The sequence below is a fragment of the Aythya ferina genome, assembly GCF_964211825.1.
Source record: "Aythya ferina genome assembly, chromosome: Z".
In the NCBI taxonomy this organism is placed as follows: domain Eukaryota; kingdom Metazoa; phylum Chordata; class Aves; order Anseriformes; family Anatidae; genus Aythya; species Aythya ferina.
Window position 1 is genome coordinate 78,784,815 of NC_140299.1, and position 16,730 is coordinate 78,801,544.

At 35.6% G+C, this 16,730-nt stretch overlaps 1 protein-coding gene across 2 annotated transcripts in view; it reads right to left on the bottom strand.

Moving 5' to 3' along the window:
- EDIL3 (EGF like repeats and discoidin domains 3) overlaps nt 1-16,730 on the bottom strand; it is a 268,921-nt gene that overhangs the window by 179,672 nt on the left and 72,519 nt on the right. For both annotated transcript variants that reach the window (XM_084503482.1, XM_084503481.1), the window contains exon 2: nt 13,345-13,473. In XM_084503482.1, coding sequence (XP_084359608.1) covers nt 13,345-13,473 — 129 coding nt within the window. The remainder of the gene's footprint in view (nt 1-13,344; nt 13,474-16,730) is intronic.

The following is a 16,730-nucleotide window of genomic DNA, read 5'->3' on the forward strand; positions in this document are numbered from 1 at the left end:
GATTATTTTAATTTTAGTATTTCTTTTCCCATAAAGATTGGATCTTTCTCTATAACTATTGCTATTGGTTTGACTTTAGTAGGCCCAGAAGATGATCACACATTTTATTTCTTTCTGTATTTAAATTAAAGATGTATAAAATAAATGCTTAACACATCCCAGTTCCAAAGTGGAACAAGATTCATAGCCTGCCATTTTAATATTCACATTCCTTATTTTAAGAAACTTCTCATTTCATGGTGTTCTGGTACTCATACATTCAGTTGCAGTACTTCAAACATAATTATTTAATGTTGGATTACTGATTCTTTTAAAGAGCTCAGGTACCTCTTCCACCCTAAGAGGGCAAATAATGAATGTAGTGATGTTTTGGAAGTATCTGTAATTTGGAATCTGATTGATATGTTTAATTACTTTGTTTATGCGACATTGGTCAGGGTCTGTTGTTTCAGTATAACTGAGACTGATCCCAATGACACCACTAGTGAGGACAAACTTAATCTATTGCTTACATTTGTTGCTGACTTAGGCTAATGTATTGTTCAACTATGAGCTAATGACTCCTGCAGATGTTTTTTATTTCATGCCAGAAAAAGCAGAAGCTGAAATTAAATATTTTCTTTTTGTGGCCATTATAGTTCCCCTTATAAATTATAGCCCATTCAGTCATATTTTTGAGTAAATCAAATGACACTGACAATGCAGTTTTCGTATCTAAAAATGCTAATCTTACAGGACCAAATTCTGTCCTCATTAAGACTTTTCAAAATGAATGATATAATTGATGATTTAAAAGTGGAAAGTAATAAGAATTTTTAATCAAGACATACCCCCCTCTCTCTTTCAACAAGCATCAATTTATACTTAAATATGTTGGCAGGTCTCCGCCTTCGTATTATTTCACACTCATACTAACCCTTACCTGACATGGAGAAAATCAAGAAGGCATCTTCAAGAATTTTTTGTTCAATGCCATATTCAAATGCACTTTGCTATATTCTGAACTGGCTATAGCACTGTTTATTTCTAGATAACAGTAACCTAATACACTGAATTTTAGCTATTAAAAATATTTTTTTCTTCTGTTTCTCAGGGTTTTATGGCCTGATCCACAATAATGACTCTATTATAAGCCTTTATCACACCACTGCCTGTGCATACACAGATCTTTTGCCAGCTGAGGGCTGCAATAACTTCTAAAGAGCTTTTCTCAGGCATATCTATACAGCTGTGGTCTTGACTCTATAAGAATCCTTATTAACAATGATAATACTGTTTATCATAGTAGGAATGTTATTAGTTCATGTTGTCCTACAGCAGAAAGCTGGTTAGTCTGGTGGAAGGAGTCATCTACTGTGAGAATGTGAGAACAGAGTTTTTATATACAGAACTAGAAAAAATGTTTTTTTGCATACCTGAAAATGGGAGTTTTCGTCTCTTATGATGCTTTTATTAATTAGCAAAACAACTTTTTAAATAATATTAAAGCTTAAAGAAGTATCTTCCACTGAGAACTCCAAAATACTTATCTATCTGCTCACTATAGATTCTCACAGAAGATTTGATTTTCACCTTAATTAAGTGCAACTTCTCACTTTGTGTACAAATATCTTGCAGCTAAGCTTTGCACTTCTGCTAAACCTCTAGTCACTGTAATTTTGGAATAATCTAAGAAATATGTATTTTTTAATGAATGCATATGTTACTATAATGTTGGAAAAGAATGGATGGAAAAGATGGCAGTTCTTCTGTTCCAGTATACTTCTAATTATACTTCTAATTACTATACTTCATGTATTACCTTTGCCTCAGTTATGTCCTTTCTTGGCAGTTACCACTTACAGCATCTTCTGACACTCCAGTTTCTAGAATCCCTACATCCCTTGTCTTTGTTTATCTGACATACTGCCAAAGCACATGACTGCTCATCACTGTTCCCATGAAGAACAAAGAACACAGGAAGCTGTGTTTGGATGTTCCAGCAGAACAACCTTGGAGGTTGGCCTTGCATCTTTGCCTCCTGAGTGCAGTCTCTCAGGCAGTGTCCCCCTTCTGTCATTTCTCACACAACAGGACACTGTACCACACTGACAGAGGCCACAAGACCAGATAAGTTATTAGCATAGTCTTGTTTGCCTGCAGCTTTAATCCATTATGAGTAACAGCAAAGAGCAGGGGTACTTCTGCAACATAAACTTCAGAAGTAACACAGCTTAACATGTGCATACACCTTCTTGCTGGCAAAACTGGAGAGGTTTGCACTTAAGAAACACACACATGAAAAACATTTGAAAGTTTCCTAATGTCTGAGAATTGGCAGTTTTGGTTAGTCCCATCCTCCATGCCCTCCGTTTTCTCCCACTGTATAGTCAGAGCTTTCTTTGCTTGATCCCCCCAGCAATACCTTCTTCATATGGTTGGATGAAACCTCTAATACAACTCTGCAGCACAAAGTAAGGAGAATGAGAGTGTACCATGGTCATGGTTTTCACCACTGATGGTCTTTGCTACAACACATCTGATCATTTCATGGACTACTATCTTTTTTTTGTGTTGCATTTTTGTTTGTTTATTTGGTTGTCCGCAAGTGTTTCTGAAGTTAGTATTACAAACAGAAGTCAAATAATAAAATAATAATAATAAAAAAAGATAATTGACAATTTGAATATAGACAGAATCTGCAAAGCTTTGCATTCTATTTTTTTCATCTCTTACATGTATCTCATTATGCTGCTTCTGTTCCTCTTTCACAACAAACCATTCATACCTCTTCCATACCTTCCTCATTCATACCTTCCTTCCTCTTTGGGAGTCTCTAACAACTCTCAATGTTTCTCATTGTTTGTACCAATTAAGGATAAATATATTCTAGAAATGGCTCATACTGCATTTGAAAAGAAAAAAATATTTTCCCTTGTTCTTGAAAAAATATACTATCAGTGAACTACCTTCTAACTAGATGCAAACATTTTGGCAGATCTCTACCAGTTAACTGAATTGGCACCATTGCAAGCTCTGCTAAGGTGTGGGTCTCTTCTGATACAGCAATGAAAACAGCAAATTTCTAAGATACTAGAGCAGTACCCAACTTACTGATTTTCCATAGATTCTCCTTTTTAAGCAGAATTAATTCAGTTCTGGCTAGTACTTGTTTGACTTGTGCTGTCAAGTCGTCTCATTGTAGTTTTAAATATAGCAAGTGAAGCACAGTATAGGCATCACTTCATTTAGATACACAGATACCTGCAGAGACAAGTGAAATGTTACGTGTGTCCTGTTTCTGTTTACACCATAAAAGACACCAGACTCCAAGAGAACTGCTATGTCTAGAATAAAAATGAACTTTAAGATGGTTACCACAGCAGCAGCTATTCTTTGTATTCTATGCTTACAGCTAAAGAGACCACTTGAATGAACATAGTCAACATAAGCTAAATAGTAATTGCTGTTAAAAGCAATGAGGAATTATAAATATATACCATACTGGATGGGATATAGAAAAGGGTCTCTGGCATTTAAGGGTATTTCAGAGACTTTCCCTCTGAAATAGAAGTTCTGAACCCAGCCATGTGCACTCTCCTCCCAACACCATGGAGGATGTTATGAGGGATAGCACATAAATATCTGAAACCTCCACTTCTTTCTGTGTTCTTTTATGTAGGTTAAAGAACAGTGAATGAACCCAAAAGTGAGTTAGCATCATGTTGTAATGTTATATATTTGTGCAGATGCACTGATGTAGAAAGAGGGAGGGCAGTAAAGAAGTGTGCAGGAACTGAAATGAAATATTTGAAGCATCTTCAAAAGGACTTGAAATCTGAGTATTCATATTCCTTTCTCCCTGTAGAAAATGCTCATATCTATCAGCAGAATTGTTTTTTTGCAAATCTAAAATAATCCAGTCTGTTTTGACCACTGCTATTATTCTCTTAGGAGAAGGGGAGGGAATAAGTTTAGGACATTAAAGTTTTGTACATCTGGACAGATAAACAAAGTAGATTACATATGAATGTCTTGTATCCATCCATTTGAAAAAACATTAAAACCTTGCATGCATTCATGCATATTTGAATTATATATTTGTCAAAAGCATAGATCAGAAGTGCAGAACTATGCATATTTGTACTAATTATGCATGAAGAGACACATAAGCTGAATACCATTATAAATACAAACGAAGCTGAAGTGTGGCTTTACCAAATCACACAGGCATCTTTTCTAATATCGTTAAAAATAAAAAAATAAAAAATGTCCAAATCAAACCCTTGTACGTGCTTTTCCAGACTTCAGAATTGGCTGGCTTACAGTCGAATCAGCCCAGTGTGTGATTGTAAATGAAGATGGTATGGATGACTGGAGTGTTTGTTCCTTCAGCTAGTATACTAGTTTTATAGATATAGGCAGAAAATCACCAACTGAAAATGCAAATTTTGATCCTTTTTATTTTTTATTTGTATTATTTTTATTTTTTAGATGTAGGAAGTAATATATTCATTCTCTTGATTTATGGCACAATGTCAGTTTTCACCCAGCTGCTCAGCTCAAGTAATATGATTGAAATATTATACTGTGGTCATAATTTAGGATGGAATTTCATGCCCTAATCATTTTGGTCATTACTATTACGACATAAACTTGACTGAATTATTATTATTATTTTACAGCATCATCAAGTTAAGAAAGCTGTACACCTCTGATACAACACACAAAAAATGTCCCAGTACCTCTAAATGAAATTATTTGTATGCTTCATACAGTCAGCATTTCATTTAAGATCTTGTTATCCACTCTGGGACTGAATTAAAAAGAAGAGGGAAAAGATGCGTGACTTCTCTCTTCACAAAATAGCTGAAGTGTGAAAAACCACCCCTAGGCAACACCCCATGCCACACAGGAGTGTCTGTAGCTCTCCCCACACTTGTGCTGAGTTTCAGTTGCAGGTCTGTGCAGTGCCTTTCATCACCATCCCAGATCATTTACTAGGTAAATGAAAGAAGAGGAGAAGAACCAGTGGGAGTAGCGGAGGTCCTTCAGCCTGGTTATCCACAGCTGCCCTTAGGTTCAGGCCAGTTCAGGCCAGCCTGGCCTAACAACAGAAAGTCCAGAAGAAAACCAGTCCTTACTGTCACCTAAGGTAAGAAGACACTCAGGTGGCCTCTATAAGACAGTTGGAGCTGGCTTATAGAGACACTTTTTCCATTCATCAGTAACCCAGATTATCCCAACATCTCATTAGTTTATGATAGCTGGCTATCATATATAAACTGTTGCTCTGTGAAATGAAAGCACTTTTACTCCCTATCATTTTGACTGATAATTTTCATAGGGCTTTGATAATGAATCTTGACTCTTTCAAATTCTGATTTCCATTTTAGATTATCTCATCTAATTCCCGTTTTGCTTACTCCTTGCAACAAATCCTCCATTTATTCAGTAGCCTACTTAACAGGAACAATTTTAAACTATAAATTTATTAGGAAGTTCCTATAATTACACTTACATTACAAATACGCAAAAAACTCTAAGAGCTAGAACATTTAGTTACTTCCCCTTAATGAGGTAAAACGGGAATACAAGTACTACTTTTTGCTGAAAAGCATAATATAAATTTGTCATCTGGTGTATACTTCATTACTTTTCTACATTCAGAATTGAGTCCACTTCTACAAACAGTTCTGTCTTTAACTTACAATCAGAATCATAAAATCACTTAGTTTGGAAAAGGCCAAAGTCTGTCACTAAACCATGTGGTACTCACTAAGTACCGCACCTACAATTTTTGAATACTCCAGGGATGGTGATGTTGGGCAATCTGTTCCTCATGATCCTTTCAGTGAAGAAATTTCTTGTAATATCCAACCTAAACTTCCCCTGGCACAACTTGAGGTCATTTCCTCTTGTCTTATCACTTGTTGCTTGGGAGAAGAGACAGATTACCACCTCACTACAGTGTCCTTTGAGGTAGTTGTAAAATATGATAAGGTCTTCCCTGAGCCTTCTTTTTTTTTGTAGGCTAAATAACCCCAGTTCTCTCAACTTCTCTTACAAGCTGTATACATTCCAGTTTAAAACCTTAAATAGCTCACACAGTATTCTGGAACTTTGCAGAAGAGATGGCAAGAGAGTAGAGCATATACACTACTCTACACTGTTTTAAACACTTAAAAGAAATCTGCATCTTGAATGGAGTGCTGATCAGAAGAGATCAGATCTTGCACCCTTAAGCAAATGCCTTAACTGAGATTTTAAATAAAGAGTGAAAGAGCATACAAAAGTATCAAATCATACAGAGTTAGACAGTAGAAAGAAAATTCTGAGTTACAAACAGCAATTTTCCCAGTTAGAAATATTAAATTTATGCAGAGTAGCATTTGGGCAACCTTATTCTTCTGCTTCTGAGCACAATAATATTTATTAGTGGATGAAAGAAAAAGGCGTAAGAATTCTTTTAAGGGGTAAGGGCATCTCTTTATAGTATCAACATTACAAAAGAATGTTTCCCTACTTCGTTATTTTAAATATAACTAAAGATACTTGTGGAGAAGAAAGTAAGCAAATGTGATTCCAAATCATGATGAATTTTGCTGTGCTTAATGAGCCCTTTATATAAATAGTTTTGCAAAAAAAAAAAATCTGGAAAATAACTTGGAGGGGAAATGAAAGAAACAATAGTAAAGTCCCTCTGTCCCAAAGTTTCAATATTCATCTTTTTTTTTTTTTTTTTTTTTTTTTTTCTTTTACTCTGGAACTGCAGTGTACTTAGAACTTGCATTAACCTGAGCACCAGCAGGTTTTGCATCTGATCATTTTAGCCTAACAAGTCTAAAATCTTCTAATCTGAATCTCCTAGGATGCCTGAATTATCATCTCATTAAAGACCAATTTGCCTTTTCAGCTAAAGAATCAGCTTCCTTCTGGCATTTTTATTTTAGCAAGTTGTTTTCAAGCTGTTGAGTCATATCCTTCTACACAAAAATCTGGGAGAACACTAGATTATATAAAATAGGAATACAAAAAGGGACAGTACTTTAGGAACATCTATTTCTGAAGTCTATATTTTATGAGAAATTACATCATCTGGGCTCTTCAAAAACATAAAAACTACATATTTTACGTCAGCCAAGAAGCCAGATGAAGAAGAAAATGAATCTATAAAGCTACCACCCATTTCTAGCAAAACAGAAGAGTAACTTGAACCTTCTTGATAGCTCTTAACGAATAATATATTTTAAAAATATCAAAAGTTCTGCAACTCTTCATTCTACCAAGAGTCAGACAAAAATATACAGATCTTGGATTTAATATTTGGAAAAGATACATGCATTTGACATACATACAAAAATGATATACAAGGAACTCTTTTAGGGCAGATTATAGTACTAACAATAAAAAATAAAACATGCATGTTTTATGTTTATGCACATGTAAATAAATAAATAAATAAATAGAAAGTAAGGGTGGGTGAGATCAATCTTTAATATTTGCCTTTTCAAAAACTTTACAAAACCAAAGAATCTATAATAGGGTCAGGTCTGTGCTACAGCTGATGAGCATCTGATATGCGTAATATGAGCCTCTGCAGAAAACACCACTTCCTTCCAAAAGGAGCTTGCATGGCTCTTAGAAACTACAGATCTTTCCACTCCAGACAAAAATAAACAATACTGAACAACAAAGTCAACAATACATGGAACTTTGTTTAAAGAGCCTAGAAGCAAATTCAGCAAGTCTCTGGACTGCTTCAGAAGTACTAATGGATTTGAAATGTTCATACAGTTGCATAACAGAATATTTATTCCATTAGATTTCAATGTCTCAATGTGTACTCAATTCAGCTGTTTTAATCTGCTGCAGCTGTTGCCCACCCAAACCTCTTTCACTCAAAGCAGATGAATTATTTGCAGGTTTCTTTCTCCAGACAACATTAGAGCACCTATCCAAAGACCAATTTTCCTTGGCTGCTAACATAAGCTCTTCACAGATTTTTATGTTTTACTGGCAGATTTGGCAAAATATAGTTGGCTTATTGTACCTACTTGTTTGAAGCCAGTTCTAAACATTTCAGAACCCAGACACATCATGCTGCTAAGGAAACCACTCTGCTCTTTTTTTCTGTTACTTTTTCTGTCTCTTCTTTGCCCCTTAAACTAGGGAAACTGGTCAGCTGCATACTGGAGCCCAGTAGGAACGGACCTGGCTCACAGGAATGAACAAGTGCTTGCAGGTGTCTCCCTTTCAGTCAGATCTGCAGTGTGCCAACTCTTCCTTTTGGACCACCACATTGTTTGCAGACCCTATCTACTTGGAATTTCCAACGGAATAGCTCCTGGTTAAAAGGTACATCCTTATTGGTATGTGAGAGTTCTCCATGACCTACATGCATGGTTTTCGCAACATTTTTCTATTCCTTGGCATCATTGCTGGAACTTTTAATAGAAATGTAATTTACTGCTGAGAGCTTCATTGCTCCCATTGAAAACAGGGGCTGAGAATGTGTTTTGCAGACTGTCCTGGGCTCACAAACCTTATTTATCTTTGCAAGTTCTCATTCTGAGCAGTAGTTCTGGCAACAAGAATCTGGATGTTTTTAGGTTGTCTTTTTAATTAGACCAAAATGCATAAAATCTCCCTCAGTATGTTGAACTGCTTGTTTGCCCATTTGTCAAATGCTCTGAGGCAACTACTCATTCCTTGCCAGTCTGTACTTTCATAAAACAAATCTTTAAATTGAAAAAAAAAAAAAGTGATATGATTTTCAAGATAGGGTTTACCTATACACATTGTGGATGGTCATCTTGATATCAGTGGTAGACTTAAGACTTGACATATAACTCAGGATGCTCTATAAAGGGTATGTCCTGATTAAACCCAAGAGTATAGTAACTAACTTTTTAAATTGCTAACAGCATGCTGGGCATTAGCTTTCTGTGATTCTCTGACACTATCCTAATGAATTTAATTCTCAATATCCAAATTAAGAGGTTCTCTTAAAATATTAGCTCTGGTCTAAATGAACATGGTCGTGTATCACTCACAGGTAAAGTCCTTCACCTAATTTGCTGATGCTGATGCAATATCCACTGTATTAGCATTCTCACCAATTTTGACTTGAGCTCCTGTTTTCACAAGAGGTTTACTAGCAAACAATACCAAAGGCAACTGTTTCAGCAGAAACATTGTACAATTACTTACAATATTACAATTACAAAGTATAATGTTTTCTGTTCTGCATTTAATGCAATTTACCAAGACCTTCTACTTGCATGTATATACTCTACTCAGTTTAGATTTCTGTGTACTATGCACCCTTCAGGCTACTCAGAAGCTAACAATTAAGACTTAATTAGTCAAATTATTTTTATTAATACCTATTGATTGTCTTTCAACAGAATTCCATATCTTTGGAAAACATCTCTTAATGACTCAAGTGCCCTTATATGTTCATGGTTAAAAACGTGTCTTACAGTCATTTCTAAAACTGTTCTATCGGAGTTGTGGCGTTACAGACTACAGACTTCGGGAGAGAATACTGTGAGAAATGCCATTAATATAGTGAACATACAACAACAGCTACAGCCTTACTAAGAGGAAAATTAGTAATCCATACTCATATTGACAATTCTAATCATAGGAAAGGTAATACAAGAATGCATTTCAAACTGTTTAGCAAATAGCTTGTGGATGTTTCCCACTAAAACCAAAGAAACAAAAAACAGATTCACACAAAATCACATTCATTTTAATCTGGAGTTATGTTGATAGAGCTCCATTTAACAACTTCTTCCATTGCTCAGAAGAGGAAACCTGGCTATCATTAAGAACTCAGCAGCATTAAGTGGTTGCTGAAGAAAACTAGCACTTTCCCTGTTTGCCCCCAAGAAAATAAATTAACACAGAATCCAAACAAGTACCATACCTAAAGCCCAGCAGAGAAGAATTTGTTTTCTACCCCTTCCCACTCCATCTCTCTCTTTTCCCAGAAAAGACTGGTCTGCTATCCTGAAAGCTGTTTATTCTTCCTATATACAAATAAACACAGGCTCACTCACAACTCCACAGTTTCACCTTTTTGTCAATGGGACCATTGAAACAATTTGCAAGAAGAACAAAAGAAAACAAAAACAAAAAGAGACAATCCTTTCTTTTTCAATTTTTCCAAATGTTAAATTGATCAACATCAGAAGCAAAGCATGATGACACTTTACTGAATAATATCCCCCTTTGATCTATGCAGCAGAAGGCGGATAAGTCACTGAGGTAGATGCAGTCATGATGGCAATAAATATAGTCAATTTGGGTGACACTACACATACACTGGAGGAAGAACAGATGCTGAAATTGGGAGGAAAACATCCTACTATTTGGGAAGCTTGATATAATTACCTTTTACTCTTATCTATTTAGCTAAATCCTTTTCTGCCTCACTGGAGGATGTGCTGTATTGAAAAGAACCACAATGTAATTTTTCCTGCTCGCCTCTATCTTATTCTCCACTAGTTTATCAACTTTTTATAATCTGTTAGGATTTATAATCTGTTAGGACACAGAATATTAAAATGACCTAACTGTACAGACAGAGTAATAGTATAGATCTATCTTCTAATCTCAATTCACTTAGCATGACAATGTATATATAGTATTTAATATAAGGAAATGGAAAATGAGGGAGGATTACATTTAGAGAAAGAATAGGATTAGAATATGATTGTTAATTTATAATACATAAATTATTACTAACACTCTACAGCAACTTTGTTTTAGGTAGGTTCACTCAAAGTTACAGGATCAGAAAATATTGGAGTGGTCTAGCAGAAGAGTCAGGACTTTCCATTGGTAAGGTTTAGAAAGAAACACTAATACTGAAATAATGTGCTATGACCATGGTGGGTTATTTTATGTTATCTTTTTAAGATAATAAAGAATGTAACTGTAGGTACACCCTTATGTCCTTGAAACACTCACACTACTCCCCAGCTTTCTTGAAAAGGGGTTGGTCAATGTAGATGCTTCCATCTAAATATTTGATTTCTCTACCCTGAAGTATTTTCATGCATCTATCATTCTTCTGTAACAACAATTTTCACCTTCCTATCTGTATTGCATTTATTTACCTACTTCCAACTTCAATCATTCTGTGATTCTGTCATTAAGTAAAACTCGTTACCTCTTCCTGTGAAATCCCCCTGTCTGAGGTATATTCCTTGAAAACGTGTGACTTTCCAGTTAGTATTTAGAGATAGCAATATTTTGTTGCCTTGACTGAATAATATCTAAAATAGGAGTCTCTGACAACAGGGCTGCATGGAGTACCTCACTGCATCTCGTTCTTGCTGTACAGTGCTTCTGAGGGGAGCATCACCTTGTTGCTTTCAGCTACACAGGAAATTGTCAAGAAACCTTTTTGGAGATCCTAGGAACTAAAAGAATTAACTCATTAAAAAGACAAAGAGAAGTAAGCTTTATTAGCATCCTTTCTCCAATCTTAACACCTGCTAATAAGCACTTGTGGTAGAAGTGATCACACAGGGTCTTACACTCCTGGACTCCTCTCAAATCCATTTTGCAAAGATTTTTTTATTTGGAATTTTTATTTTATTTGAAAATTTTTATTTGTTCCAGTGTTTGAATTAATGGAGTCTAACTTACTAACAGCTTACACTCTTTGTCATTATTTTCATAGGAAAAATCAGGATATTAACTTGAAGTATCATTTTTTTCAGTGGTTTACTTTATGTAAGGGGAAGATAAGGCTGGATCAGCCTCAAACACTATATCAAAAAGTAAACAAGCAAACAAACCTTTTTCTACTTTTTCTCCTAAAAAGAACTAATTTTGAAGTTTTCAGAAAGTAACAGTTGTCTCTGAATCCATACAGGTAGCATAACCATAAAGAAGAAACACAAACAGAATGAACACTCTGTATTTTATCTAATATAGGAATTTTAATAAACCCTGTACCTAATCAGGGTTGTTTCCTGCATATTCCCTCTGGATTGCAAACTAAAAAATGTAATATTGTGCCTGCATAAACATTGTGATTACCACATATTCTAGAGCTCTCTATTTGCTTATGTTTTACTCTGTTTACCAAACTGAGATTTTGTTGTGTTTGAAGAACTTACTTAAGAATATGTGCATTTTTTAAAGCCCTGTTAATATGTAGATCTAAATTACAGTGGCAATTACCACAATATGCTTTTATCTCAAATTCAGTCACTATCAGCATCCTCTCTGTTATGTGCAATGCAATTTCCTGCCAACCAAATGCATGATAGACACCAAAGTTTCCTGCAGGAAACCCATGTCACAGCCATTTTAGGGCAGTGTGACATGTACTTCTAGGATAAATTCAGACCTTCAGGCATGCATAAAAATGTTGGGGAAAAGGATGGAAAACAGGATTCAAAGACAGTATGTTCCTGCTTCTTGGTAGCTGCACCAATGGAAAATAACAGTTTCTCATTCAAATCAAATGTTAAGTAATAACCAGTTACTATGTGTGATGATGATTTACAGTCAGAGGAAAAGTGCAGTAGGTGTCTACCACAGGAACTATTACATGTGCTTCTAGAAAACTTATGTTCAGGGGAACCAAATTCAACCCAATCTCTACCATAATTAAAAATGCATTATGGAGACTTAGGTACATAGTTAATTACTCTGAATTACTTAAATACATACTCTTCTTACAGAAGAGTTTCTTCAGGTTGTGCCTGTATAGCCTTGACCTATTTATTAAAAAATGAAATCAGCATAGACTTAGGAGACATACAGTGTTAGAGAGGCGCTGAGACTAGCTTTGACAGTTTCAACAAGGCATTTGCAGAAGTAAGTGCTCTCAGGTGTTGGCGTTGCTTTTCTGCTTGAGGCTGGTGTCCTACAGGACAGCTGGCAGAAGCAAAACATGTGAACTGTACTCGGCTGTCACTGACCAAAGCATGTTAGTGAAACCCAGATTGATAAATTACAAACACAGACGTCAGATATGAAATACTTGAAGGGTTATACTGTTTTGAAATACTTTGGCTGTCAGCAAAAGCAATGCAGAGGGCCTGCAAAGCCTTCAGACAAGAGGTGCTGCCACAGGGCCTTCATTCTAGCTGCAGCATATTTTCCTAATATGAACAAAAATAAGAGACAATGCCAAGCCATTCTATGATTCTATGATATAGATATCTGTGATACAGAAAAAAAAAAAAAAAAAGAAAAAAGATGAGACAGCAAATACAAGCAATGCAACAACCACAGCACTACACAAAATGCAGTGGACAAAATCACTGACTGGTTGGCCACAATTAACGGGATGTTCAAACAATTATTCCTCCATTCAGATTTTGCACTTACCAACCTCCACAACACTAGAACAATTGGGGTCTGTGAAGCCTTCAGGACACTCGCATGAGTAGAAGTCATCGTTCAGCCCTGACAGACAGATGCCACCATTTCTGCATGGGTTGGAGTCACACAGGTCTCCTGTGGGTTAAAGGAAGAAAAGATTCTTGTATGAAACTCTGCAAAATTTATACACTACCTATGGTAGACTACTGATGATCAAGAACAGACGAGTATGATAACCTCTGTGTCCTCTGAATATCTTTTGGCTAATTCTATTTTATATTTATTTAGCAGTACACATCTGTCTCATCATTTTTGCTTAGCCTTCTACTCCACCAAAAGGGCTTCTCATAAGCACAATGACAGATATTCATTTGTAAACAAAATATAATTAAAAATAATAATAATTTTTCACTTTATCTCATTTTAATTCTATCAGGATATATATTTGGAAAAAAATTACTTCTCCAGATTTAATGGAATGTGAAGCTAAATGGTGCTTTTGATTCAGGATATTATCTTACCACCTAGGTCCCGAGCAAAGTACTGTTACTGTGGTTACATCCTCACCTGCTCCAGATACATACACTCTTAAACTACTCAGCAGTACAGATCAGGCATGACAGTATTTCCACTGAAAACGAAGCACAGAATTTAGGCCAGCAGTGTGCTTTTATGTCAGTCACAGAAAGACCCGTTACATGTGTTTCCAGGAAGAAGTTCAACAACAGAAAGTAAAGCCACTGAAGGGTTTTGAGCAATTTAATTCTAACAGTAAGGTTAATGATGATATTTGAGCCAGGAGAAGCTGTCAGTCCACCTCCAGACCCACCAACACCACTGAAAGGACTTGGGCACAGACTTTCAGTGCTCCTTTGCAGTCCCCTCCTTGGCCTCAAAGATGTTTGCCAACTTCTCCAAAAACTTCTTTGCTCTGACTGCAGAGACAGAGCAAATCAATTACAAACAAAGCTATGCTTCACTTCAAAACCATGCCATGCTATGAGCTAGCCATGCTTCAAAGCTGCTTGGGACATGGCAAGCACAGGCACAATGGGTAGCTTCAATCTTCCTAAATAAGGATAAGCAAACAGATTTTGCTAATCCTTGAATTGCTTTTCAGGGAAGACAGCCTCCCTGGCTAATTAGCATCGAGGTGATCAACAGCAGCAAGATGTAAACGCTGAAAGATGCACCTCAGGGCTGCTTCATATGCTCAGTGCTTGAACACATCTCCAGTATTAGCAGTGTATACAGTACATTATCTAATACTATTTGAAAACACCTTCATGAGGAGATATAAAAGACTGAACAGAGTGCCTGTCCAATTCTTGTTACTCCTCTAGCACCTTCAGAGAACCACAGCCTCTCACAGTTCTACAAATACGCTGAAATATGGGACTGCTTCTGCTGAAAACATCTGAAATACCTGTTGTCAGTTTGAGATCTGATCCAAAGATTTTGAGTCTTGCTAATGACTATTATTCCCCTGTAATGCTGGTACCAAGATGTGACTTATTTTACATTTTCATTGAAAGAGAACAAGAGGTAATTTTGTGTCCAGTTTGCAGTGGTATAATTTGAGGCAGTCCTGAAGAATATCCTTTGTGCAGCCTCAATTTCATATCAGATATTTATATACATCTTTAGATGCATTTTTACTTATCTCACACTTCATCTGGTAAAACATATTTGTGCTGTTTATTGATTTCTGTATTTTGTCATATGACATAAGCCATAGGAACACCTTCCACATATCTTAGCATCAAATCTCCAAATGTGAATTTCATAATATTTGAATGTGTTATGCTAAAACATAACAGTAACTTCAAATTCTTTAAATATCATTAGATGGAATGTAATTTTGCAAGTAAATCAAAATCATTGCTGAGCACAAATGCAAGTTCATAAACTTGAAGGAAACACTTTTTTTTTTTTTTTTTCCCAACCATGTGATTTTTAATTCTTTACAAAGTTGCACCATTTTACAGGTAAAGTATTTTATTATAGAATGTTACTATTGCTATTCTACATTATGCTCAGTATTGTTTTTAGAAATACCAATAATTTGTACAGTTAAAATATGTATAATTTGTTTTGCAAAAATTTTGCAAATGCAACTTTAAGCAACATCTACAGAAAGGCAATTTTAAAAAACTAAGTAGCACATTATTTTGTATGTTTCTTTAAATTGAAAAGTTGCCTTCTGACATGTAACTGTAGAAAGAGTTACAAAAAGTCCACCTGTTTATGTCAGTAGTACTAACATTTTAATGTTTTAGACTACAGTGATGGCAAGGAAGACCAAAACGTTTTTAATGCCTTGCTGGCCCACAGAGTGAAGATCAGTGCCTTGTGTGAGAATTCCAATCTAACAATCACTTAAGCCATTTTATGGATGTACAAAACTTCTGTGAATTCTGCACATCAATGGCAAACAAACATACAAAAACTTATATATTTTTTTTCTTTTAATCAATCTGACAGCTTTATTGGCCTTCATAGCACAGAGATTTGTCATGTGTCTACCTATCTGGTACTAACAGTCTTATACTGAACACTGTCCAGCTGAAGAAGAAGTATGGCAATTTGAAGAGAATAAATGACAACTTTCCATAACATACACTACATATCCCTAGACAGTTTTCTTTTCTTCCTGTCAGAATCTAAACAACTCAAGCTTTCTCAGCTTGACTGCTGATTGCATTATTTGGTCCACAAGAGAAGCTTTAGATTTCATGTGGCTTAGGCATATGATTGTGAAAGAACAATCAGTATGAACTGACTGCTCTGAAAACTGCATTCCCATACCTTTAATTAAACAAATTAATTAAATATCATCTGGAACAGAGACACTTGTTATGTTAATGCACATGGATATTCTTATTAAAATGAGAGGGGACACTTTTACTAAATGTTTCTCCACTTAGTGTCCTTCTGATTTCATTTATTCAAAAACAAGAAAGAAAAAGAAAGGTAGAAAGACAAACTACTGCTCCCATGTGTATGTTTTATACTGATTGACAAACTGAACACATTGCTAATTCTCCATTGGATTTTCAGAATTTGAAATCTCCTACTAAAACCAAAGTGTTTATTGCTAGCTACATTGTTTTAATTTGTCTGAAAATTTGTGTGGGCTTCTTAAGCTTGAAGCGAAGTACCTTGACCTACAGTTTGGAACTAATAAAGCAGATGGTGTCCTTTAACAGCAGTCATTTATTTCCATGTTCAAAAAGTAACTGCTCTTTTGACTCCAGCCACCCTGACTCAAATTCTACTGTCAGTTACTGGTATAAATTTGTTGTCATTATATTACATCACAGAAACAAAAAGAGCACAGCACAACTCTAAAGGAAATGGGACTATCAAAAAGACAGAGTGTAAACAATGAA